Source organism: Bos javanicus, chromosome 3 (genome assembly GCF_032452875.1).
Source record: "Bos javanicus breed banteng chromosome 3, ARS-OSU_banteng_1.0, whole genome shotgun sequence".
Classification (NCBI taxonomy): domain Eukaryota; kingdom Metazoa; phylum Chordata; class Mammalia; order Artiodactyla; family Bovidae; genus Bos; species Bos javanicus.
Genome location: NC_083870.1, coordinates 117781678 through 117805251, shown reverse-complemented (window position 1 = coordinate 117805251; position 23574 = coordinate 117781678). Strand labels below are relative to the sequence as shown.

Sequence of the window (23574 nt, the reverse complement as noted above, 5' to 3'; positions counted from 1 at the left end):
AGTAGTAGATATAATGGTCATCTGAGTTAAATTCACCCATTCCAGTCCATTTTAGTTCGCTGATTCCTAGAATGTCGACATTCACTCTTGCCATCTCTTGTTTGACCACTTCCAATTTGCCTTGATTCATGGACCTGACATTCCAGGTTCCTATGCAATATTGCTCTTTACAGCATCTTCCCGCCCACTCCAGGGCAACTCCGTGCCACCCCACTTGCTCAGACCATGGGCCTGGACTCCCCTCCTCTCATACCCTCTTCCAGTCCACCGGCAGGGCACGCTGGCCTGACCTTCCAGGGGGATGGAAAGCAGCCGCTCCCCATCGCCTCCAGCCGCTGCTTCAGTGGGACTGTCAGCTGCCTTCTGCTCCCCAGCCCTGGGCCCACCCGGGGTCTCCAACCCATGATCACAGGCAGAGGAAAGTGCCATGAAGCCGTTAAACTGTGTCGCCCCCTCCCCACAACCCCCATCCCCCTGCGTTCCCTCCTCTCTGGCTATTCCCTGAAGACCACCACGAGGCTCCTGCCCCAGGCCTTTGTGCCTGCCCTGCCCTCTGCTTGGGATCCCCCTCCTCACACTGACACGAGGCTCGCTCTGGCCTCCTTGTCTTTCTGCTCACAGTTGTGTTATTGATCTACCATCACTGTGTGTGTATGTCGCTCAGTCGTGTCCGACTCTTCTGTGACCCTGTGGACTGTAGCCCTTCAGGCTCCTCTGTCCATGGGGTTCTCCAGGCAAGAATCCTGGAGTGGGTGGCCATGCCCTCCTCCAGGGGCTCTTCCCAACCCAGAGATTGAACCTGGGTCTCCTGCATTGCAAGCAGTTTCTTTACCATCTGAGGGACCAGGGAAGCCCCGGTTAATTTACTGCTGCACAACAAATAACCCCCAAACTTAGTAGCTTAGAATAAGAACCGTTTATTCTCTCTACTGTTTCTTTGGGTTGGAATTTAAGAGCCACTTAGCTGGGTGGTTCTGGCTCGGGGCCTCTCCTAAGGGTGGAGGCAAGATAATGGCTGGGCTCCTACCTCTGGGGACAGGACCGGAGCTGGGGGATCTGCTTCCGAGGGGGGTCCCTCCCACGATGCTCGTGGGGGCTGGCTGTTGGCAGGATGCCTCTGCTTCTTGCCGCGTGGATCTGACCATGGCGCTGCTTATGTGTCCTCGGGACAAGATCCCAGCCTCCCCCGAGGGCATGGGGCCAGGAGGCTGGGGTTCTGTGACCACCTGCATCACCTCTACTTCGTTAGAGGCATGTCAGAGTCCAGGCCTCCACCTTTGGAGGAACGAATGTCAAAAAACTTTTGGGCGCATGTTAAAGCCACTACAGTTGCTGTTGGTGGCCTTTTCTGAACGTTGACTGTAAAATGACACGGGCCTCGTTCCACGTCAGCCCAGCACCTCCTGTCTTATAACACACCTTGGAGCACCTCTCCTCCGGTTACTAGGAGATCTCCAATGGGATATGGATTTTCCTCTCTCTTCACTGATGAATCCCGGTTCTTAGAACGAGCCTGGAACACAACAGATGCTTAACAGATAGGTGTTCAACAGGGAGAGGAACAAATAAGTCGGTAGCTTGTTGGTGTCCCATTTTACAGATTAGAAAACTGAGGTCAGAGAAGGTAAGTGCCACTCCAGGTCACGCAGGCAGGAGGAGGAAGAGCTGGGACCAGGGCCTCTGGCTGATGCCCTCTGTCTCACTGTGCAAAGCTGCCTCTCAGATAAGGTTCCCAGGGGACTCGGATCAGGGACTCCTCGGGAAGAAGCAAGCGGGGGTCCCACGGCCCAGCGGCGCCTCCTCACCTGCCAGCAGCCTCACAGCGGACACCTGGTCACCTGCGCCTCATTCAGACTGAACTGTTTGTACCAAAGATCTCACTTTTATTACTGATTTACATTTTTCTTTTAAGGGATGTGTTTACTGTGAAAACGAGGGAGAGGACAACCTCTGTGTGTCATATGAGGAAGACATCCCGACACCAGGGCTCAGCGAAGTGACAGAGACCAAAGAAGAGGAGAGTAGGCCCCCCCGAGGCCCAGAAACGAACGGCAGGCGCAACCCACTTCCCCAGGGCAGCAGCGCTGCCAGTGAGGTCCGCTAGCCCGTGCTCTGAGGAGGGGAAGGCTCTCGCGCGTGTCTCCGGTGAGACGGACAGATACACTTTCGTGGCTTTTTTTGTTTTAGAAAAAAAACCATAGTTTTCTGAAGGGGTGATTTAAAACTATGGTGACATTTGCAAAGAAACGCTATTTTATATTTATGAATAAAATACAAATATAGGGTGTAAGGGGACAGGGGAACGAGACCTTCACTATTTAACTCGAGAAACACTGCCTGCCTCTTTGTGTTGGGAAAGCAGCTGAGCGCCCCCAGGAGTCCTCGGACGGGCCGTCCTGGGTCTGCTGGCTCCCGTGGCCTGTCCCAGGCGTGGCCCAGGCTGCGCCCACCAGCCCGAGGGTCCCAGGGGCTCCGCGCTGAGGAGCAGTGGTCCAGGGCTCGCCCAGCGTTTGTGTTTGTGTTTGGATCAAATCAAATACTGTCCTCTCCAGGGGCGGCTTTTTCTCTGAAATATTTAGTCAGACTAGATGTTTTTGAAACCCACCAAGTGGAGATCACAGCCTCTGCTTATTTTCTTTCAAAAACCTCCTTTTCAAAACGTTTCGCATTAAATGATGTGTAGTTTGACAAACCCGCCGCTTCAGCTCCCAGTGCAGTTGCAGCAAACGTTTCATCTGACAGAGTGTATGTCCAGGGCGAATAAAGTGGAACTGCTCGCTCTGGATGAAAGAAGCCGACAGGTTCCTGTGACCAGCTCCACCACGGAAATTACACATCCTCGGAAACATGACGCAGACCCTTCTGGGTGTTGCTGCATCATCCGTGCATCCTGCTCAGACCAGGATGGCCCACCTATCAGTGAAAACGTGCTGCCGCTCATCCCCTTCTTGGCACGTGGCCCTCCTAGCCAGGCCGTGACCGCCACGTTTGGAACTCAACGCATGTTGATCCGTCGTTGGCACTTCCCAGGCGTCAGCTCTGGCCCGGCCGAGCCAGCCACTCCTCCTGGATGAGCTGGGCGCCGAGTCTGTGTTTCCCAGGGCGCCCGCACCTTTTAATGAGCCTTGGCTCACTGATGCCGCTTCCGGTCTCTGCGGTGACGTCCCCTGCTGCCGCTGGCACTTTCAGGTAAACAGGACACCCGGGAAAGAGTGAGACCAGACTGCTCACCTTTTTGCAAAACCTCATATCGCATCGTATATCCCAAAGATAGCTTAGAAAAAATGTTATACTGGTCCCTGGAGTGAATGAGAAGCTGCCCGTGATGAAACGATTGACTTACAGTTGCAGAGTCTGTAGCAACTTCAAAGAAAGCAGCTTTTCCCCCTCTGCCCATCCTTTGATGGAGAAGCAGCTCCTAGAATAGGTGAAGCCTCCTTGTAATCCAGCTGGTTTTCTTAGTGAAATTATTTTATGCCTGAATATCAGTCTTACTTTTCATAAACGCAAAAAGTTTAATTATTTTTTTAAACGTAAAAGCTTCAGATCCCCAAGGCGAGGTGTAGTCTGTGTGTGTGGAGATCAGATGCTACAAACTGCTTCTTGCCTGAGTCAGATCATCAAGGGACAGTCAAGGTTGCATTGACTTTACCTGAACTGCCAAAAGGTTCTCTCCTGTTACTGAATGTTTACCATCAGCATTATCTTACTGTTTCTGTCTGTTCGTTGATTAAGTGCCGCGTAGCTTCGGCATGTGCTGAGGAGTGGACAGCACGAGCAGCTTGTGAAACCGTTTACATGGCGCCAACACGCACCCGGTCTTGTTTTCTCTAGTGTGTGTGCTTCCATGGGTGTTATCAAGACTTCTTCTCAATTTTAAACTGAGCCTTCTTTTTAATATATTCCTGAAAAGGTATGTAAATAAGCTCTCAGAGTCTGTGTAACAATATGTCAAGCCTTGCCGGACAAGTGGTTTGTTTATGCTCAAGCCAGACTTTCTTCACCCAGTGCGGTATGTTTGTTGGACTGCTTGTGTCTTTTTATGACTTTTTTGCCTTTTAGAAAATTGGTAAATAAAGCAAGTATATTTTTATTTTGTATATTTTTAATATAGCACAGAGAAATAGGAGCCTGAGTTCTGTTTGTTTATTTATTTTCTGCTCGGTGTGTGAGATCTTGCTTAGTTCCTGGACCAGGGATCAAACCTGTGCCCCCTGCAATGGAAGCAGATTCTCAACCACTGGATCACAGGGAAGTCCGTATTTTTATTTCTGTATTTCTAATAGAGCACAGAGGAATAGGAACCTGAATAGAGGCAAAGATTATCAGGTGGTTTTTCTAAGACGAACCCTAGAAATTCTGCTTTAGGAACTATGCTGTCTCCAAGGCGCCCTCACCTCTTCCCACACAGTGTGCCTCTTGCCGACCCCCTCCGGTCGTGTGTGTGTGTGTGTGTGTGTGTGTGTGTGTGTGTGTGTGTGTGACACGCAGCCCCTACCCCAGTGAACTCCCTGTAGTGTAGTGTCAGTCGCTCAGTCGTGTCTGACTCTTGCGACCCCGTGGACTGTAGCCCGCCAGGCTCCTCTGTCCATGGGATTCTCCAGGCAAGAATCCTGGAGTGGGCTGCCACGCCCTCCTCCAGGGGATCTTCCCGACCCAGGGCTCAAACCTGGGTCTCCTGCATTGCAGGCGGACTCTACCGCCTGAGCTGTAGGGGACTTCCTGCTGTAGATCTAATCCTGGAGTCCAGCCCCTCCGTGGTCTCTCACTCACAGATGGGGAGTAGGGCTACTCAGCTCGGCCCCTGGTACTCGCACCCACTCTGCGGTGAACCCGGGCACCTGCTCCTCTCTCTCCCCGCCTGCTCTGGGTAATCTGTCCCACGGGGGCTGGCTGCCTGCGCACTGGCCCAGGGCTGAAGGCAGCAAGGTCAGAAGGATCTGAGGCCAGACGGGCCTCGTGTCTCCACCAGAGGTGACACAGGCAGCGCGGCACAGTCTCCTCCTACCCTGCCCCACCCCCGTGCTTCCTCCCACCGCAGCGAGACCTTGCAGGGCCTGGTCAAAACAGCGGGGGCTGCTTCTCCCTACCTCCCACTTCATACCAGACCATGTCATGGGTCCCAGACCTGGTGCCTAGCCTTCCCAAAGCTCCCTGAGCAGGAGGAAGGCTCGACTCTCACCTCCCGTCCTGGCTGCCTGGATCCAGGTGGTGATTGGGGGTGGGGAGGCTAAGTCCTCCCAGTGGACCTAGAGGCCTCTGCAGACCCCCTCAGTGGCCAGATGTGGAGATCTGCCTGCTTCACTGAAATTCTGAGAGACTTCAGGGTATTTAGCTGCGTTTTTATCCACCGTTTAACCCCAAGGGCACCCCTCCCCTTTATTTCCAAACCAAAAGGAGCTTCTCCAAGCCGCTGGGCTGATTGCCCGCCAGGGGCCTGGACATCCATAGGCTGGCCACCGCCTTTGTTCCCTGCAGATTTTATGGCTTGCCACCCCTGCCGCTAACTGGTCCCCCTGTGGCCACTGCTGCCCTGCCCAGCCTCTGTTGGGCTCTGTCTTTGGATATGGGGATCAAAGAGCCCAAATGCTCAGGAAGTCTGTGCTCAGGCAACCTTTGAAGGTGGGCTCAGTCCAAGCAACAAATGGCAGGAAGTGGGTCTGCTAGGGGAGGCCATGTACAGGGAGAGAGAAAGGGCGTGCTGGTCCTGAGATGGAGCAGCCGGGTTTCTGGGAGGGAGAGGCCAGGCCCACCAGCCAGTGGACCCACTAAAGGAAACTGAGGCTGGCTTCAAAGATGAGGCCTTGGGCAACTTCTGGTCTAACCGGAAGGATTTTGCTGGAGGAGGATTTTGCTGACTCACACATCACACCCTACTCTATGGTGGTGGTTTAGTCGCTCAGTTGTGTCCAGCTCTTTGCAACCCCATGAACTGTAGCCTGCCAGGCTCCTCTGTCCAGGGGATTCTCCAGGCCAGAATCCTGGAGTGGGTTGTCGTTTCCTTCTCCAACCCTACTCTATACTTCTGCTTTTTGTCCCAAGGTGACTCAGACTGAGGCATGTCCCAGGGCTGAATTCTCCTTCCTTCAATTCTAGACAGCATTCCTCAAGGCCCCCGACCCCATGTAGGATCAGGCTTTGGAGATCCTTAGCCCTTGCTCAGCCGTCTTCTCCTGATAGCTGTCACCTGTCCTTTTGTATTTACAAAGTTAGCTTTATATCCCACAACCACCATTGAGCCTTTTTGATCAATCTATAGAAAGACACGACTTAGTGACCTTCACTCACTCGTAGACTGACTCTAAATCTTGAAACGCTGTGAGCCGTATTACCCTGTTGTGATTGTGAAGGAATTGGCTACTGGGCCAGGTAAGTACTAAGAGGTTACATTTCTCTCCTTGGGCAGCTTTTTGTTTTTCCCGGGGTTCCGAGTTGCCTTTCACTTCTCGTTTGCACCGTTGGCCTTTATCACTCTTCCTGCACTTCCAGTTCCCCATCGAATCAGGAAAAGACAGTCTTTTTCCAGAGCCCTTCCCCAGAATCCCCATCATCTTGTTCCAATATAAAGTGCCTATCCTGGAGAGCATTCTAAAATCTTGTTTGATCTTATTCAAACAATACAATCAATAATGGGAGGGCTAAGAGTCAAGAGTGTAAGAAACACCATGGAGTTGGTTTTTCCATATCTGAGTTCCTCAAAGTAGGGCTAACTTAACTGCCGTTCCTGGGCATGGGGGTGGGATCTTGCTCCCTGGGGTGCTGTCTAAATGGTGAAGAAAAGTGAAGTTCCAGGCCAGCTATGGGCTCTCTCGGGTTCCACTACTCAAGCCCCTCCCGTGCTCTGTCTGGCCCTCCACTAGGAGGGGGAAGGGCAGTCAAGTTTCTGATCAGGCAGGGGAGGATGGGAGAACAAGAGCTAAGCTTTCTCCCCCGTAGCTTATGAGGGAGACCGGAAAGCACTCAGGGCATTTGGAGGAGAGGAGCAGGTTCCTGCCTGGGTGAGCAGTGCAGGGCTGGGGGTGCATCAGCACCCTGCTCACAGAAAAGCAAAGAGACAGCCAAGTGAGGACCAGCAGAACAGGTGCCCAGGGAGGCCCCGAGTCCCAGAGTCCCTACCTACCTGGGGCTCACAGAGGTGAGCCGGCCTTGCTTGTGCTTAGTCGCTCAGTCGTGTCCAGCTCCTTGTACCGATCCCACGGACTGTAGCCCACCAGGCTCCTCTGTCCATGGAATTCTCCAGGCAAGAGTATTGGAGTGGGTTGCCATTCCCTTCCCCAGGGGATCTTTCAGACCGGGGGATCAAACCTGAGTCTTCTGTGTCTCCTGCATTGGCAGGAGGGTTCTTTACCTGCCAAGCCACCTTTGGGAACCATCAGAACTCTCATCAAGCCTGTCCTATTGTGGAGATCCCTCTGACGGGGAACCTGAAGTGAAGTAGACACCAGAAGGGCTGCCAGAACCATCTTCAGATAGTGGGGGCCCAGGTGGGCGTCTGTAGCCCAGTCCTGCCACCTGGCCACCTGCCGTCCCTGGATGTTTCTTTCCCCTGCTCCCTCCAGCTAGGCTCCGGACGCTTTATCTTCCCTCCCCACCCAAGGGCTTCTGCTTCACCAGGCTCTGTGCTGGGGGTTGTGACGGGGTCCTGCTTAGAGTACCCCTAGCCAAGTATGCTTATAACCTGGAGGGGCACAGAACCAGACCCTGACAGTCCCAGTCCCGGGAGGGAAGCAGCAGATCCGGCAAGGGTGCAGGTCCTTCCACCGGGAAGATGGAAACGGAGCTTCGGCCTGAACAGCAGGGAAGGAGCCCTTTAAGGGAGATTCCAGGCGCTCCAGGTATAAGGCTCTCTGTGTGCCCGGTATAAGCCCTGAAGGCAAATTGGTGCCCCGGCTTTGCCAGGAGAGGGCATGGACCTAGGCATTCAGCACTGGGGCCAGGCTGGGGTCCCCAGGGTGCCACCCCACCGCCCACGCACCCCACCCTCAAAGAGGCCGGGCCGGCAGATGGGCGGCCGGCCCTGGGGGTGGCGGTCGTCTGGCGGACACAGGCGCACCCACCCCCGCGCCCGCCCTGGTGACAAAGCGGCCGAGACAAAGGCGCGGCCAACACCTGTCGCTCTTGGCTGGGCTGCCGCTTTTCTCTGCCGAAGCGGCTGCAGCTGCCAACTGTCACGGGCATCAAGTTACGGGGACCAGACGGCGGCCTCCGCCAGCCCGGCGAGGGGCGGGGGAGGGAGGGGGAGTACTGGGGGGAGAAGAAGCCCGGGGGCTGGGGAGGGGGGCCGGGCCGAACGGAAAGGGGTGTGGGAACAGGGAAGGGTGGGTGGGCAGGGAGGGCAGGATGCGGCAGGGCGAGCTTGGGTTGGGGACGGGGGGTGGGAGGGGGTAGGTGGTGAAAACCAGATAAGGTGGGGGAGGGGCGGGGGAGGGAAGGCCGGGCGGCGGTTGGTATATTGAGGGAGGAGAGGGAGGGGGAAAGAAGGTGAAAGGGGGTCGGGGAGCGAAGGGGCCGAGAAGGAGATGGGAGGGCGATGAGGACCGGGAAAGGACCAATGACCAGAGAAAGAGGTCCGAGAGATGGAGCTGTTGAGGGCGGGCCTGCGGACCCCGCCCCACTAGGATCCCCGAGCAGGCTGCAGGCGGCGTTGAGACCCTGGTATGAGAGCCCTCAAGTCCGCTAGAAACGAGAGGGGCCAGGGGCTCCCTCCCACCCCTGCTGCCCTTAAGGCCCTCACCTCCGTGGGACTCTACAGCCTCCCCAGACCGGACCTGTGGCCCCCTCCAGCTTCGGAGACCTCGGTCTTTGCTGTGGCTCTAGCCTCCAGGACCCCAGCACGCGCGCTGAAGGGTCCCCCTCCCGTGGCATCTTAGGTGAAGGAAGTCAAGCGCGAATGGATGGATGAACGGATGGGTGCGCTCCTGCTCGCGCGCGCAGCAGACCTGTTCAGGGTCGGGAGGTAAACAAGCGCACCCGGGGCCACAGCCCTCGTGGTCATCGCCCCCTCGGGTGCCCACAGCCCCCGCCAACGCGGGGGTCGCTCGGAGGCCCAGCTGGGCTTCCCCCCCGCCCACCCCGCTAGTCCCCGGCTGCAGGCCACGCCCCGCCAGCTGCTGGCGGACCCCGGCGGCAGGGCCGGACAAAGGGGCCTCTGCCATTGGCCCGCACAAGCAATTGGCGTGTTGAGATGCAAATAAGGCGCTATAAAAGGAGCGGGATCGGGGGCTGGTGCGAGGACGCCTCGGCAGACGCGAGTGGACGAGGGCGGCGGCTGTGGGCCTTGCGCGGCGAGGGGCGCGCTCGCTTCTAGCGCTCGCCGGGCTCCCGGCGGTGCGCGTCATGGCCCCGCTCCTGGCGCCGGGCCGGGACCGCGCGGGCAGGGAGGATGAGGACGGCTGCGAGGCGCGCGGGGACCGCAAGGTGCTGGCTGTATCCGCGGAGGGGCGAGGGAGAGAGAGGGCTCGGGGGGCTACGCAGGGCCGGGACTCAGTTGCTTGTTTCCCGCAGGCCCGGAAGCCCCTGGTGGAGAAGAAGCGGCGTGCACGGATCAACGAGAGCCTGCAGGAGCTGCGGCTGCTGCTGGCGGGCGCCGAGGTGAGGCCAGCGGGGTCGGGAATGGGGGATGCCTAGAGTCTGCGGGCCCGCGGGCCGGCCTCGCCTCACCTCCCCTCCCCGGCGGCGCAGGTGCAGGCCAAGCTAGAGAACGCCGAGGTGCTGGAGCTCACGGTGCGGCGCGTGCAAGGCGCGCTGCGGGGCCGGGCGCGCGGTGAGTGGCGGCCGCTAGCGCGGCGGGCGGGGGTGCGTGGGGAGCGTTCGCCCGGCCTGCCGCGGCGCGGCTCCACCGAGGACTTCCCCGGCCCGGGGCAGGGGGCGCCCCTCGCGTCTACTGGGTGAGCTTCGTCCCCGCGGGGCGGGCGGGCCGGGCCACAGAGTTCGCCGCTCACTGGACCCGGCGCGGCTCTCTCCCCTCCCATCTCGGAGCGCAGAGCGCGAGCAGCTGCAAGCGGAAGCCAGCGAGCGCTTCGCCGCCGGCTACATCCAGTGCATGCACGAAGTGCACACGTTCGTGTCCACGTGCCAGGCCATTGACGCTACCGTCGCCGCCGAGCTCCTGAACCACCTGCTCGAGTCCATGCCGCTGCGCGAGGGCAGCAGCTTCCGCGATCTGCTGGGGGACGCCCTGTCCGCGCCGCCCGCAGCTCCCGGGCGGAGCAACTGGCTCGTAGGAGGCGCCCTGGAGTCCCCGCTGCCCAGCCCTCGGGGCTCCGGGGACGACCAGTCCTCAGACCTGGAGGAGGTCCCCGAGGCTGAACTGAGCCGGGCCCCGCCTGCCGAGGGGACTGACTCGGTGCCCGCAGCCCTGGGCAGCCTGACCTCTGCCCGCTTGGCCCAGAGTGTCTGGAGGCCTTGGTGACCAACGCCAACCTGGGGCCCGCGGGGTGGGCCCTGCCTTCCCAGGTTCCGTTCCCTCCTCCCTGGGGTCCAGATGTGGCGGGCAGGGTTCTGGATATTTCCCCGTCCTGCTGTTCAGTCCCGCATAACCAGTCCAGCCAGGCCCCTTTTTACTTGCAGGAAGAATGTTTATGCATTCCCCCGCCCCAGCCCTCTGGTGGGTGGAGGGAGGAGGAATCTTGTAGGGCTCCCAGGATTCTCTGGGATTCGCCTGCCCCAGACTTCTCAGGCACCCTGTGGGTCTGGGGACAGAGGTGATGGAATGGAGCTGAGCCTCTCCTTGGTGCTGGGCACTAGTGTCCTGGCAGAAGGAGACCTCAGGCCCTGGCAGCCCTGGCCATTCAGCCAGGACACGCGGGAGGCGTTCTGCAGGATTGCCCAGAGCTGCCACAGAGAACAGTGTTCTCGGTATGTCTTGCATTTAGCACACTTGAGCTTGTGTATTAGGTTGTCATCGATGGTTACAATTGTGTTAAATAAAGCATTCTGGAGACTTAGTTACCCTTCTGAAGTATTGCTGAATGCTGTGGTGTTAAGGTGTCAGTCAAATGCATAAATACAAAGCCAAGCACATTTTCCCCACATCTAATGCCATGAGTGGTTTTAAAACTTCTCACTGCCAACAAACAAAGAAGTGTAGAGGCAGTGGTGATGGACGCCCCATGGTCCATCTCGTGGTGGACAGTGCTTCCACTTCGCTGTGGCCAGGCCATTCCACGTGGGTTTCCCCTGCAGGTCCTTGGACCTGGCCTGCTCTCCCTGGGAACTGTGTGTGTTCTGGTGATGGAAACTCAAGCATGGAGTTTGTCTCCAGAGTCACTAAGGAGAAGGGAAACGGCTGGTTCCCAGACCATTCTCTTGTTTGTGAACTTCCGGGAATAAAACGGATGCCTGACTGCTAGCCACGTGGTGTGGAAGTTTCTTTCAGAAGCCTGCTGGGTCCATGAGCGTGGTGCAGACATCTGTCCACTTAGGTGGTTACTTTTCTCTACTGAAGAGCGAGCTCCCCCATTGCCATTGACCTCAGGGACACAGAGACTCACCCAGTTCATGGCCCAGGCAGTTTGGACTTTAGGCCAAATTGAGCCCAGGAGGTCAGCAACCCTGGAAGGAGGGATACAGGCAGCTGGGGTGTAGGGAGCCCACCCTCTTGGGCTGGGTCAGGGCCTGCAGGTCATGCGGTCAGCTGATTGCAGTCCCTGCCACAAGGAGCCCAGCCCCCACATCTCCTGCTCCAGAACCCCAAGCTTATTCTTGTTTTCTCTTAGGGTTGGCAGGGCCCATGCCTAGTCAAGGGGTGACAGTTTAGGACTCACACCTAGGTCTCCTGTCCAGTGTGTACCTTTGCTTTTAAACGTGTCTCCCTGGAGTTCCCCTGGTGGTCCAGTGGTTAAGACTCTGTGCTTGCAACTCTCGGGGCACAGGTTCAATCCTTGGTTAGGGAACTAAGATCCCACATGATGTGTGTCGTCAAAAATAATAATAAAAATCAGTTCAGTTCAGTCACTCAGTCATGTCCGACTTTGTGACCCCATGGACTGCAGCACGCCAGACCTCCCTGTCCATCACCAACTCCTGGAGTTTACCCAAACTCATGTCCATTGAGTTGGTGATGCCATCCAACCATTTCATCCTCTGTCGTCCCTGTCTCCTCCTGCCTTCAATCTTTCCCACCATCAGGGTCTTTTCAAATGAGTCAGTTCTTCACATCAGGTGGCCAAAGGATTGGAGTTTCGGCATCAGCCCTTCCAATGAATATTCAGGACTGATTTCCTTTAGGATAGACTGGTTGGATCTCCTTGCAGTCCGAGGGACTCTCAAGAGTCTTCTCCAACACCACAGTTTAAAAGCATCAATTCTTCATCTCCTAGCTTCCTTTATAGTCCAACTCTCGCATCCATATATGACCACTGGAAAAACCATAGCTTTGACTAGATGGACCTTTGTTGGCAAAGTAATGTCTCTGCTTTTTAATATACTGTCTAGGTTGGTCATAACTTTTCTTCCAAGGAGCAAGCATCTTTTAATTTCATGGCTGCAGTCACCATCTGCAGTGATTTTGAAGCGCCCGCAAAATAAAGTCTGTCACTGTTTCCATTGTTTCCCCATCTATTTGCCATGAAGTGATGGGACCAGATGCCATGATCTTAGCTTTCTGAATGTTGAGTTCAGAAATGTTCCCTGTCACCCCTGCCCAGTAAGCCCATCTGGTCCATTTATTTGGTTACATCCAAGTGCCCTCACGGAGAAGGCAATGGCACTCCACTCCAGTACTCTTGCCTGGAAAATCCCATGGATGGAGGAGCCTGGTAGGCTTCGGTCCATGGGGTCGCTGAGGGTTGGACACGACTGAGCGACTTCACTTTCACTTTTCACTCTCATGCATTGGAGAAGGAAATGGCAACCCACTCCAGTGTTCTTGCCTAGAGAATCCCAGGGACGGGGGAGCCTGGTGGGCTGCCGTCTATGGGGTCACACAGAGTCGGACACGACTGAAGTGACTTAGCAATAGCAAGTGCCCTCGAGCTCAAGTCCATTTCCATCCTGTTGATCTCCCTGCATTCTCCTGTCTACTCAGTGTTGACATTTAGACGTGAGATGGGCATCACAAACCACCGCCAAAGAACAACTGATTTTCGTCCGTCCGCGCCCCCCACCCCACCCCGCTCAGAAACGCGTTCGGAGGCGCCCTGCTGTCGGACGCTGGAGCTCAGAGATGTTCGAAGGCCCTGGAGGCGCTCGGAGGTATTGGAAGCACCCGGAGGCTCTCGGAGGCGCTCGGAGGTATTCGGGAAGCACCCAGAGGCGCTCGGACACTTTCGGAGCTTTCGGAGGCGACAGACTCTTGGCCACGCCCCCGCCACGCCCTCACGCTCACGCGGTGAGTTCTGGACAATGTAGTTCCAGCCCTTTGATCTCCCTTTCCCTGAGGACGCTGCAGGCAGTGTCAGAACTACGACTCCCAGGGGCCTCTGCGGCTTGGTGGCTCCTCCCCCCGCTGCCTGGAGCTCCAACAGGAGCCCAACGAACCCAACGGCGCCCGGGGGTCTCGCGCGGTCGGTTAAGCGGCTCTGCGGTCAGTAGAGGCCGGGCTGCAGTCCCTTACGCATCCTCGGGACCAGGAAAGGGAGCGATGAAGGCGCCGGCGCCCAGCCGCTCTGGCCTTCCGCCCGCGGCTCCAGCTCAGGGCCCCCGACCACTTCGGGCCACCTGGAGACCTGGCCGTCGGGAGTATTAAAAGCGCCCCGGCCTCTCGGGAAGTGCGACCAAAGCCGACAGCGACTGGTGTCGAGGAAGAAGGGGGTCGTTTCAGGCTGTGACATGGAAGCAGTTTTCTCGAGGAGGAAAGACGAGTTTTACAGACCGTTTGGTGACCGCGCCTCAGCTCTGCCCAGCGTTCACTCTACAATTGCAGTGAGCACCTGTTATGTGCAGCGATCACAGAGATGAGACCAACCAGAGCCTTACTGTCGAGGAACTGGACAAACAAGAACCCACAGAGGCCCCAGGCTGCTAAAATACATCCCAGAGGTCGACAATCCAGGAGGTGCTTAGCAAAGGACAAGCCAGAGACATGCGGAGCTCATCAGGTAATTAAAGACAGTTCCTGGGCTTAAGTGGGTCTGAAAGGAGGAGGGATAAGATTTTAAAACGGATGACCCAGAGCCTTTTAGCTCCTCTTGGGAGCTCCCAGGCTGTTTTGCTTTTCCATCCCGGTATAAAAAGTTGACCCCCGCCCCGCCCAAAGATGGTAACTCTGGCCGTATCTGTTCTGCTCCTAGTTGCTGTCATTCTACCCCTCCATTGTCGACAGATGACACTCAGGCACCATCTTCCTCTCCCCTCCAGATCCCACCCCAGCTTAATCTGGGGAAATTGTGTATGTCTCTTAGACATCTCAGTCAATGGCCAGCCCATGGTCTCTGTCACCCCGACAGCTCCATCCCAGGAAACTTGTTCAGACTTAATCGGGTCTCTCCTAGTTAACTGTCTGCCTGTTTCTTCCTTCACAGGTTTCTTGAGAATAGTCTCCATTCCTAAACTTTTTTCATTTCCTCACCTGCTTGCCCCTAACAAAATTTCACCATTTTCCATTTCCCACCATTCTACTGGAAGCTTCTGGCAGTCTCTGGTGAAGTCCTAAATGTTAGAGCATCCGACACTATCAAGAATGTCATTCTTAAGACACTGTTCTCTGTCCAGTTTTCTTGCTTCCTCTTCCCCCATTCCTTCTCAAGTTGTAGAAAGGGCTGTTCTCTGCAGCCCACCCTGTACATCTTGCTGCAGCCCACATCTTCCTTGGACTTACTGCTCTGTGGTCTCCCTGGCTTCTCCCAGTCCTCTCTGGAGCTCCGGTCACGTGGGGTCACAGAGACAGACACGACTGAGCACAGCGCACAGCATTCTAGTGGCTAAAGTTTCTTCTCAAGTTTATACTGTAATGAGGGAGACAGACAAGAAATACATGCTCTGGCAGATGGTATGTTCGTGCCAAGAAAAATTGTAAATCAGGTCGTGGGTACAGGGCGTTATGGTGTGGAAGCAGGGTGCAGATTTCAGTAAGTTGATTATAGAGGACAACTCTCTCTGTAGGTTGTGTTTTGAGCGGAGAATGGATGATGTTCATGGATGGGGACAAAAGCCAGTGGCTGTCCTGGGAAGGAGTGGGTTAGGGTTCAGATGGCCTTAACAATAGCACTGGCTTTGCTTTGCACATGAAGTGCGACTGTGGGAGCAAAGAAAGAAAGTGAAGTTGCTCAGTCATGTCTGACTCTTTGTGACCCCATGGACTGTAACCTCCCAGCCTCCTCCGTCCATGGGATTTTCCAGGCAAGAGTACTGGAGTGGGTTGCCATTTCCTTCTCCAGGGTATCTTCCCAACCCAGGGATCCAACCCGAGTCTCCCGCATTGCAGGCAGGTGCTTTACCGTCTGAGCCACCAGGAAGGCCTGGTGGGAGTAAAGCCCTTCCAAATCCCCTTTCTGTACCCACTCACCCCTCTGCCCCTCCCACTGTTTTGCCTCCTTCATTCTTTCTTTTCCTGCCTCTTCCGTCATCCTCTTCCCTCTTGTCCTCCCCATTCTTTGGACTCTCCCAGCCTCTCCTCTGCTCTGGCCTCTCCTGTAGCCTTCCTTCTCCTCCCAGCGTGGGGTGGGCTTGACTGGGGGCGGCCATGTGCCTCCAGTCCACGTGACGCCCCCTCCCTGCCCCTCCGCCCGCAGGCTCTGAGCGCCTGGCTTCCCAGGAAGGTCCCCCTGCCTAGAGGGCTTCGGGGGCACCGAGGACACGTGCCGACTGTACCAGGTGAGCCCCGGGGAGGCAGGAGGAGAGCCGCAGGAGGCACAGTGGTCCGCACCCCGTTTCTTCCCCGCTGCGCACAGACCGGCCTGCTGGTCCTGACTCGGATGGGTAAGCAGGGGCCGCCCTGTGGACACCGCTGAGGGGCAGGGGAGCCCCTAGTGCAGGAGCACAGGGTCTGCCGGTTATGCTTGGCCCAGGTCAGGAGGGAGAGGCACCCTTCTCGTGCGAGCTGGCACGTGGGCACAGATGGCCCCTCACCGCTGCAGGTGGGCCGCGAGCCCAGAAACCCCGGTGGAGCCCAGCTCTGCGCGTTTCCCCGCAGACTTTCCTGTGGACCCGGTCTGTAGCCAGGCCTCCCCACCAGGCCCCTCTGCAGGCCAAGGAGGGTCCGGGGTGGAGGGGCAGGAGGCACCCCCTGCTTTGGAGAAGCTGAGAACAAGTCTCAGGGGGCAGCCTGCACCCTGTAAGCAGGAGGAGGGCAGACGATTGTACCATGTGCGGGGGAGCGGGGCCTTGCCCTTAAGGAAAATGTGATTTTAGAGGAGCAGACACTTCCTGAGCATTCGTGTCTGAGGAACGAAGGCCATGGGAGAAGAACAGGAGAGCTGGGGGTTTGAGAAAAGGTGTGGTGGCCTCTGACAGCAGGCTCCTGAAGGAAGGCTTCCTGGAGGAGGTGGCCTGGGAGCCCTGCAGGACGGGTGGAGGAGGACTTTCCTGTGGGAATCTAGTCCCCATGGCTGGAGAACCAGGAGGGTCCGAGGAGGGGGGCTGGAATAGAGCACAAGGGCCCGTCCCATTGAGGGCTAGGCTTGGGGGCGCCCTCCTGGAGCCTCCTCACGTCCCTCCTGCCTCCTGTCGGCCTCCCTGCATCACCTCTCCTCCTCCAACAGCTTCCCGGACCAGCTCCCTGGCAGTTGGAAGGCTGGGCAGACTCCCACGCGGTCCAGTCCCCACGCGCCCCCTGCCTTCCCTGGGCCCTAGAGCAGGGAGCTCACAGCGCAGAGGATGAGACGGCGGTCTGTTGTCCCAGCGCGTGGCAGGGCCACGCAGCTCTGTTATCTCAGTTTCTGAGGGTCGGGGATCCAGCCAAGACCGGCAGGGGCTTCTGCCTCGAGGTCTTGCGAGGCTGTACCCGGGTGTCGGCGGGGACTGTGGCCCGTGCACAGGCTCCACCTGGAGGGTCCAGGCTCACTCACGTTGGCGGGATTCGGCTCCTCACGAGCTACTAGGGGAACGTCATCCTTTTCTCCATGTTGCCGGAGGGCTCGATCCGTTGGCCACGTGGGCCTCTTCAGAGCGCACCTCCCCGGGGGGACAGGCCCCCCGTGACCCCCATCTGCAATGGCAGCTTGTCCCTCTGTGCTGTTAGGTTCCGCTCACCCTGGGGGGCCTCGCAGGGTGCTCATCCAGTGGGGGCCCCTGGGGGCCAAACCCCCGCCCCACTCTGCGCTCTTCCTACCATCCCCCAGGCCTGGGTCTCCAGAGACGGTCATACTGTGTCCAGTGTGACAATTGTGTGTTTTTCTCTCGTTTTAGAAACTGTAGCCTGGGCTGTCGCACCCTGAGATAGATGTACCCAGAGAGTTGTAGGGTGCGCTGTGGACACTGTTCTGTCCATGCCGCCCCTGCGTCAGCCCTCCCCGGGCCTCTGCTTACTAGGTTTTCCCGCCTCCTCCGGGAGACAGAGCCGCTTTCCTTAAGCTCAGGAGCTGTTTGCATTTTTATCAGAGCAGGATCAGGCCCCCAGTCTCCGCGGAGTGGAGGAGCAACAGGGGAAATCCGAGAAGGAAGCATAGGGGCCCGCACAAGCCACACAGTCAAGGCTTGAACCACAGCTAAATCTCGGTGTTGGTGAGAGCCTGGGAAGAGCCTCCGCCAAGGCCTGGGCGCCCCGGGTGCCCCAGGAGGCCGAGCCAGAGGGGCTGGGTGAGGCACGGCGGCCCCAGCCGCATGGTGAGGCACGGCGGCCCCAGCCGCATGGTGTCCCGAAGCTGCATGGTGTCCCTGTCTGGTGTCCCCTGCCCAGGGTCCGCCAGGAGCTGGCACCTCATGCTGTTTTTCTGTTTGTGGGCTGTGTAAGTTAAAAAGGACTGGCTCTTTCTTTACCGGCAAACCTGCCAACCTTGACTGCCCTGGCTTGACAAGATGGAAGGAAGAGGGGAGGGAAGGCGGGAAGAAGGGCCCCAGGCCCCGCCCCTCACCACCCCTCCCCTGGGCCAGCCCTGGGTCCTGCTTTCTGGTCCTGCTTATCCTCCCGGGCTCCATCCAGCCCCTTGGCATTTGACCACTCCACTCTGGGGACACTGTGCCCCAGCACTGACCCCTGGAGACACTCGGGCAAGGGGAGCCAGGCTCAGTCCCGGACCGGAGCAGCCCTCAGGTGGGCCAGCACTGGGAGCAAAAAGGAGAGGACTCAGCCCCTTTTTCCTCAACACGTTATGGAAATTTGCAAGCACAAAGTGGAAGGGATTTTTCACTACACACCTGCACACCCACTGCCGATGATCCCACTGACGTTTTACTAGACTGTTATATCTAGGCAACCATCTTTTAATTCATTTTATTTTTGATGCATTCAAAATCAATTTTAGCCTCAAATGTGCTTGCCCCTACATACTTAAGCATGTACATTAACTAGAGTTCATTAGTGATAGTCTTTTAATATAAAACAATGAAATGCCCGGCTTGTAAGTGAACATTCACTCTTTTGACAAGTGTATGCATTCTTGTAACTCAGACCCTTATCGAGATACTGAGTGTTCCCATTACCCCAGACTGGTTGACCCCCAGTCCACTCAGAGGCAACCACTCTGTAACCTCCTTGTGATACTGGTACAAAGGTACTAAGTGAAGTCGCTCAGCCCTGCTCGCCTCTTTGTGATCCCGTGGACTGCAGCCCACCAGTCTCCTCGTCCATGGAATTTTCCAGGCAAGAGTACTGGAGTGGGTTGCCATTTTCTTCTCCAGGGGATCTTCCCAACCCAGGGATTGAACTCAGGTCTTCCCCATTGCACGCAGATGGTTTACCATCTGAGCTACCACAGATTTAATACTGGAGCCTAAAGCAAAAGGGAATTATTTTTAATGGCTAATATTTTTTTTCCCAGAACACCGAAGTAGTTAACAACCTGTTGAAAAATGAAAAGTAGATATATCAAAATAGTTTATTTATACAAAAACCAACCAATAATCTTGCTTTCCTGGTTTTAGTGGAAATGAACTCATCAATATTTCCGAAGTCTACTACTTACCTTGTTTTGAAAGGAGAGAATTGCCATGCTAATTTCTTTTGATGAAGTGATCTTAATTTTTCATTTACTGCAGCTTACTGAAGTGTCTTATAGGATGACATGGTGACTGGGAATGCTAACAACCTTCTCAAGGCCATGTCCAAATTGGAAAGTATTGCACTAAACAAATTTGTGAATCAGCCTTAGAAGATGCAAACACTATTTAATAACTGATGCTGCATGCTGCTTAAAACTATATCAGATGGATATATAGGATTTAGGATATTTGAGTCAAGTAAGTGACTGCTTTGTGTAAGAGTTATCCGTAGAAAACTTTTCTCCATTTAAAAATTCAAAATGTAAGACACTTTTTCATATAATCATTTACAATGTGAAAATTAAGGCATCTATAGTTTCTTTAATTTCTATTTGATATGCAGTTTTATAATAATTGACACTCATCTAGTGATTCATTTCCAATTTTTATACTTTAATTTTAAAATTCAAGTGCAGCATTGGTAAGATAGTGGTGAGCATAGCTGCCTTTCATAAAGTTCAAACAGTAGCCCATATCTTTTGCTAAGATTTCACATTAGTCAAACATTGAAAGTTTCTGTTATTTCTAAGCAAAGGTAAAGGCCTGCTGCTAAGAGTACAACAATGTATAGTCTTTTTTTTTAATTGTATAAACATTAACTTTTACACTGGTTTATAATAACATCCTACACAGATTGTATAAAATAATGCATTTGTGCCAAGATGCTTTTGATGTATGCTTTTCATTTAATATATATTTCAGTATAAGTGCCTTTGTATATGAAATACCTTGTTTACATTTAATCTTGATCCTCACGGGATATCTGGATGTGTTTTTAATGTAGATTTTAGAACAGACATAAGAATATCCCATCTGTGCATCCATTTTTAAAACTTCACACACAAAATATATATGTATATTATATGTATCCATATACATAAATATAAATGCTAAAAAATGGTTAACATTTGATTTCCCAGGGCAGCGTTTATGCATATTTTTATGAGCTGAGGAAGCACAAATTTGGCATAATCATATTTGGGGGCAAAATGTCTTATAAACTCTTGTATAACAGGCTATATTTTCTCCATTAGACTATACCTGGCCACAGGCATTTTAAATTTTATTTCCAACCTCTAATTTCATAAGCTAGTCTTAGAAAGTTTCATCTTTCATTTCAATGAAGTCAGTACAACTTACTTTATTGTTATGACATTGTTCTTCATGTGAGCAGATCTCGTGGTCAGACATGCTTGTTCACGATGGGCTACATCTTGTGTACAAGCAAAAAATAAAAAGTACTTGCTCCATTATTGACAGTATTTCAGAACTCATGTGATTTGCTTGTAACATGGTATACTTGTTTTGAATTTTATTAGACCAGGCACATGGATTTCCAACAATTTCCTGTGATTCTCTTAAGATTTAAATTGTTTTCTTCAAAGTGTAACATCTAAAACCACTCAATATATTGTGATTTTTGTTTCTTTGATTTTGTCATCTTCTGCAAAACATCATCTATTAAACTGTCAGTTTGAATATTTTTCAGAAACACTTCCCATTTTAGACAGCATCACAATGAGACATCAAATTTTCAAGGTCACAGCTTCTGTCTAAGTTTTTCTAATATTTGAAACTTTTTTCATGGTTACAAAAATTTGATTCTGTTGTATTATTGTGGGGAAACATGCACAAAAAATAAAGACACTTGTGAATAAATGAACCAGTCACAGTGAATTTATTTGCCATTATAATAGTAAAAAAAAAAATTTGGAAGAATCTTTGGCCACCACGTGAAATAGCTTCTTTAAAATAGCTTCTCTAAAATATACCCTTTTCCTTTGTTGGGTCGGTGTTGTATTAAAATCATTTTTATTATCACAAAGTAGCAACCATAATATAAAACTGTTAAAAATGTATTTCAAAATGGCATCTTCTTTCTTTTGCTCACACTCACTGAAATTTCTAATATTTCTCTTTATTTCCCAAATAAGAATCTTTAACTCTGAATTTGATGGTAGTTCTGTTCTAATAATGTCAGTGTTAAGAAACCCTCATTTTTAGTTGCTGGAATGCTGTTTTTCTACTCCAATCTGTAATTGTCCCCTATTATTTTGATACATTTCTGCATATATTTTTCTTCTTTTCTGAAGTATTACACCATTTGACTTTGTAGATACTACAGATACCATATTTGTCTAAAACAATTTAGTATACATTTAAAATATGTATTTAATGAATTATATAATTATTACAAATATATTTAAATTAATATGAACTTTAACATTTCACAGGTAGGTATACATAAAGTTTTGTTTCAAATATAGAGAAATCAATTGTTGTTTAGAATGTAAAATTCTATAGTCACTGTGGAAAACAGTTTGATAGTTTCCAGAAAGTGATATACTCCTGCCTGAAGAATCCCAGGGACGGGGAGCCTGGTGGGCTGCAGTCCATGGGGTCGTGAAGAGTCGGACACGACTGAGCCACTTCACTCTCACTTTCCACTTTCATGCATTGGAGAAGGAAAGGGCAACCCACTCCAGTGTTCTTGCCTGGAGAATCCCAGGGATGGGGGAGCCTGGTGAGCTGCTGTCTATGGGGTCACACAGAGTCGGACACGACTGAAGCGACTTAATAGTAGTAGTAGAAAGTTATACTAAAATTATTTTATGACCTAGCAAGTCCACTCCTAGGCAAAAACCCAAAAGAACTGAAAATAGGGACTCAAACCAATTCAGTTCAGTTCAGTCGCTCAGTCATGTCCGACACTGCAACCCCATGGACTGCAGCACACCAGGCTTCCCTGTCCATCACCAACTCCTAGAGCCTACTCAAACTCATGTCCATCACGTCTGTGATGCTATCCAATCATCTCATCCTCTGTTTTCCCCTTCTCCTCCTGCCTTCAATCTTTCCCAGCATCAGGGTCTTTTCAAAAATGAGTCAGTTCTTCCCATCATGTGGCCAAAGTATTGGAGTTTCAGCTTTAGCATCCGTCCTTCCAATGAATATTCAGAACTGATTTCCTTTTGGATGGACTGGTTGGATCTCCTTGCAGCCCAAGGGACTCTCAAGAGTCTTTTCCAACACCACAGTCCAAAAGCATCAATTCTTGGTGCTCAGTTTTCTTTATAGTCCAACTCTCACATCCATACACGACTACTGGAAAAACCACAGCTTTGACTAGACAGACCTTTGTTGGCAAAGTAATGTCTCTGCTTTTTAATATGCTGTCTAGGTTGGTCATAACTTTTCTTCCAAGGAGCAAGCACTTTTTATTTCATGGCTGCAGTCACCATCTGTAGTGATTATGGAGCCCCTAAATATAGTCTCTCACTGTTTCCACTGTTTTCCCATCTATTTGCCATGAAGTGATGGGACCAAATGCCATGATCTTAGTTTTCTGAATGTTGTTTTAAGCCAACGTCTTCACTTTCCTCTTTCATTTTCATCAGGAGGCTCTTTAGTTCTTTTTCACTTTCTGCCATAAGGGTGGTGTCATCTGCATATCTGAGGTTATTGATATTTCTCCCAGCAATCTTGATTCCAGCTTGTGTTTCATCCAGCCCAACATTTTGCATTATGTACTCTGCATATAAGTTAAATAAGTAGGGTGACAATATACAACCTTCATGTACTCCTTTCCTGATCTGGAGCCAATCTGTTGTTCCAGGTCCAGTGCTAACTGTTGCTTCTTGATCTGTATACAGATTTCTTAGGAGGCAGGTCAGGTGGTCTGGTATTCCCATCTCTTTAAGAATTTTCCACCACAGTTTGTTGTGATCTACACAGTCAAGGCTATGGTTTTTCCAGTGGTCATGTATCAGTGTGAGAGATGGACTATAAAGAAAGCTTGAGTGCCAAAGAATTGATGCTTTTGAACTGTGGTGTTGGAGACGACTCTTGAGAGTCCCTTGGACTGCAAAGAGATGCAACCAGTTCATCCTAAAGGAGATCAGTTGTGGGTGTTCATTGGAGGGACTGTTGTTGAAGCTGAAACTCCAATACTTTGGCCACCTGATGTGAAGAGCTGACTCATTTGAAAAGACCCTGATGCTGGGAAAGATTGAAGGCAGGAGGAGAAGAGGACGACAGAGGATGGGATGGCTGGATGGCATTACCGACTTGATGAATGTGGGTCTGGGTGAACTCCGGGGGTTGGTGATGGACAGGGGGGCCTGGCATGCTGTGGATCATGGGGTCGCAAAGAGTCGGACGCAACTGAGCAACTGAACTGAACTGACACAGTCAAGGGCTTTGGCGTAGTCAATAAAGCAGAAGTAGATGGTTTTCTGGAGCTCTCTTTTTTGATGATCCAACGGAAGTTGGCAATTTGACCTCTGGTTCCTCTGCCTTTTCTAAATCCAGTTTGAACATCTGGTAGTTCTCAGTTCACGTACTGTTGAAGCCTGGCTTGGAGAATTTTGAGCATTACTTTGCTAGCATGTGAGATGAGTGCAATTGTGCAGTAGTCTGAACATTCTTTGGCATTGCCTTTCTTTGGGAATACACAAAACACAATAGAGAAAAGGTGGAAACAATGCATGTCCCTCA

The 23574-nt window shown here is 52.9% G+C and overlaps 2 protein-coding genes and 1 long non-coding RNA gene across 6 annotated transcripts in view; 2 read left to right on the top strand and 1 right to left on the bottom strand.

The window, feature by feature from the left end:
• PER2 (period circadian regulator 2) overlaps positions 1–4129 on the top strand; it is a 42798-nt gene extending 38669 nt beyond the window's left edge. For both annotated transcript variants that reach the window (XM_061412808.1, XM_061412809.1), the window contains one exon: positions 1913–4129. In XM_061412808.1, the coding sequence (XP_061268792.1) occupies positions 1913–2104 (192 nt within the window). In that variant the 3' untranslated portion in view covers positions 2105–4129. The remainder of the gene's footprint in view (positions 1–1912) is intronic.
• On the bottom strand, positions 902–7666 carry LOC133244954 (uncharacterized). Its single transcript, XR_009735562.1, has 2 exons — positions 7121–7666; positions 902–1513 (listed from the first exon to the last, which is right to left on the bottom strand). It is a non-coding gene; the product is annotated as an uncharacterized LOC133244954 (long non-coding RNA).
• Positions 7656–20740, top strand: HES6 (hes family bHLH transcription factor 6). 3 transcript variants are annotated; one of them, XM_061412811.1, is made up of 7 exons: positions 7656–8655; positions 8871–9417; positions 9505–9591; positions 9682–9763; positions 9984–14039; positions 15672–15858; positions 16641–20740. In XM_061412811.1, the coding sequence occupies exons 2-5, from the start codon at positions 9337–9339 to the stop codon at positions 10409–10411; spliced, it is 678 nt and encodes a 225-aa protein (XP_061268795.1). In that variant the 5' UTR covers positions 7656–8655; positions 8871–9336; the 3' UTR covers positions 10412–14039; positions 15672–15858; positions 16641–20740. The 3 variants fall into 3 exon arrangements, with proteins under 3 accessions (XP_061268795.1, XP_061268794.1, XP_061268797.1); XM_061412810.1 differs by having other exon boundaries at positions 8753–9417; XM_061412813.1 differs by lacking the exons at positions 15672–15858; positions 16641–20740 and having other exon boundaries at positions 7656–9417; positions 9682–9723; positions 9984–10112.
• Positions 20741–23574: the final 2834 nt, after the last annotated feature.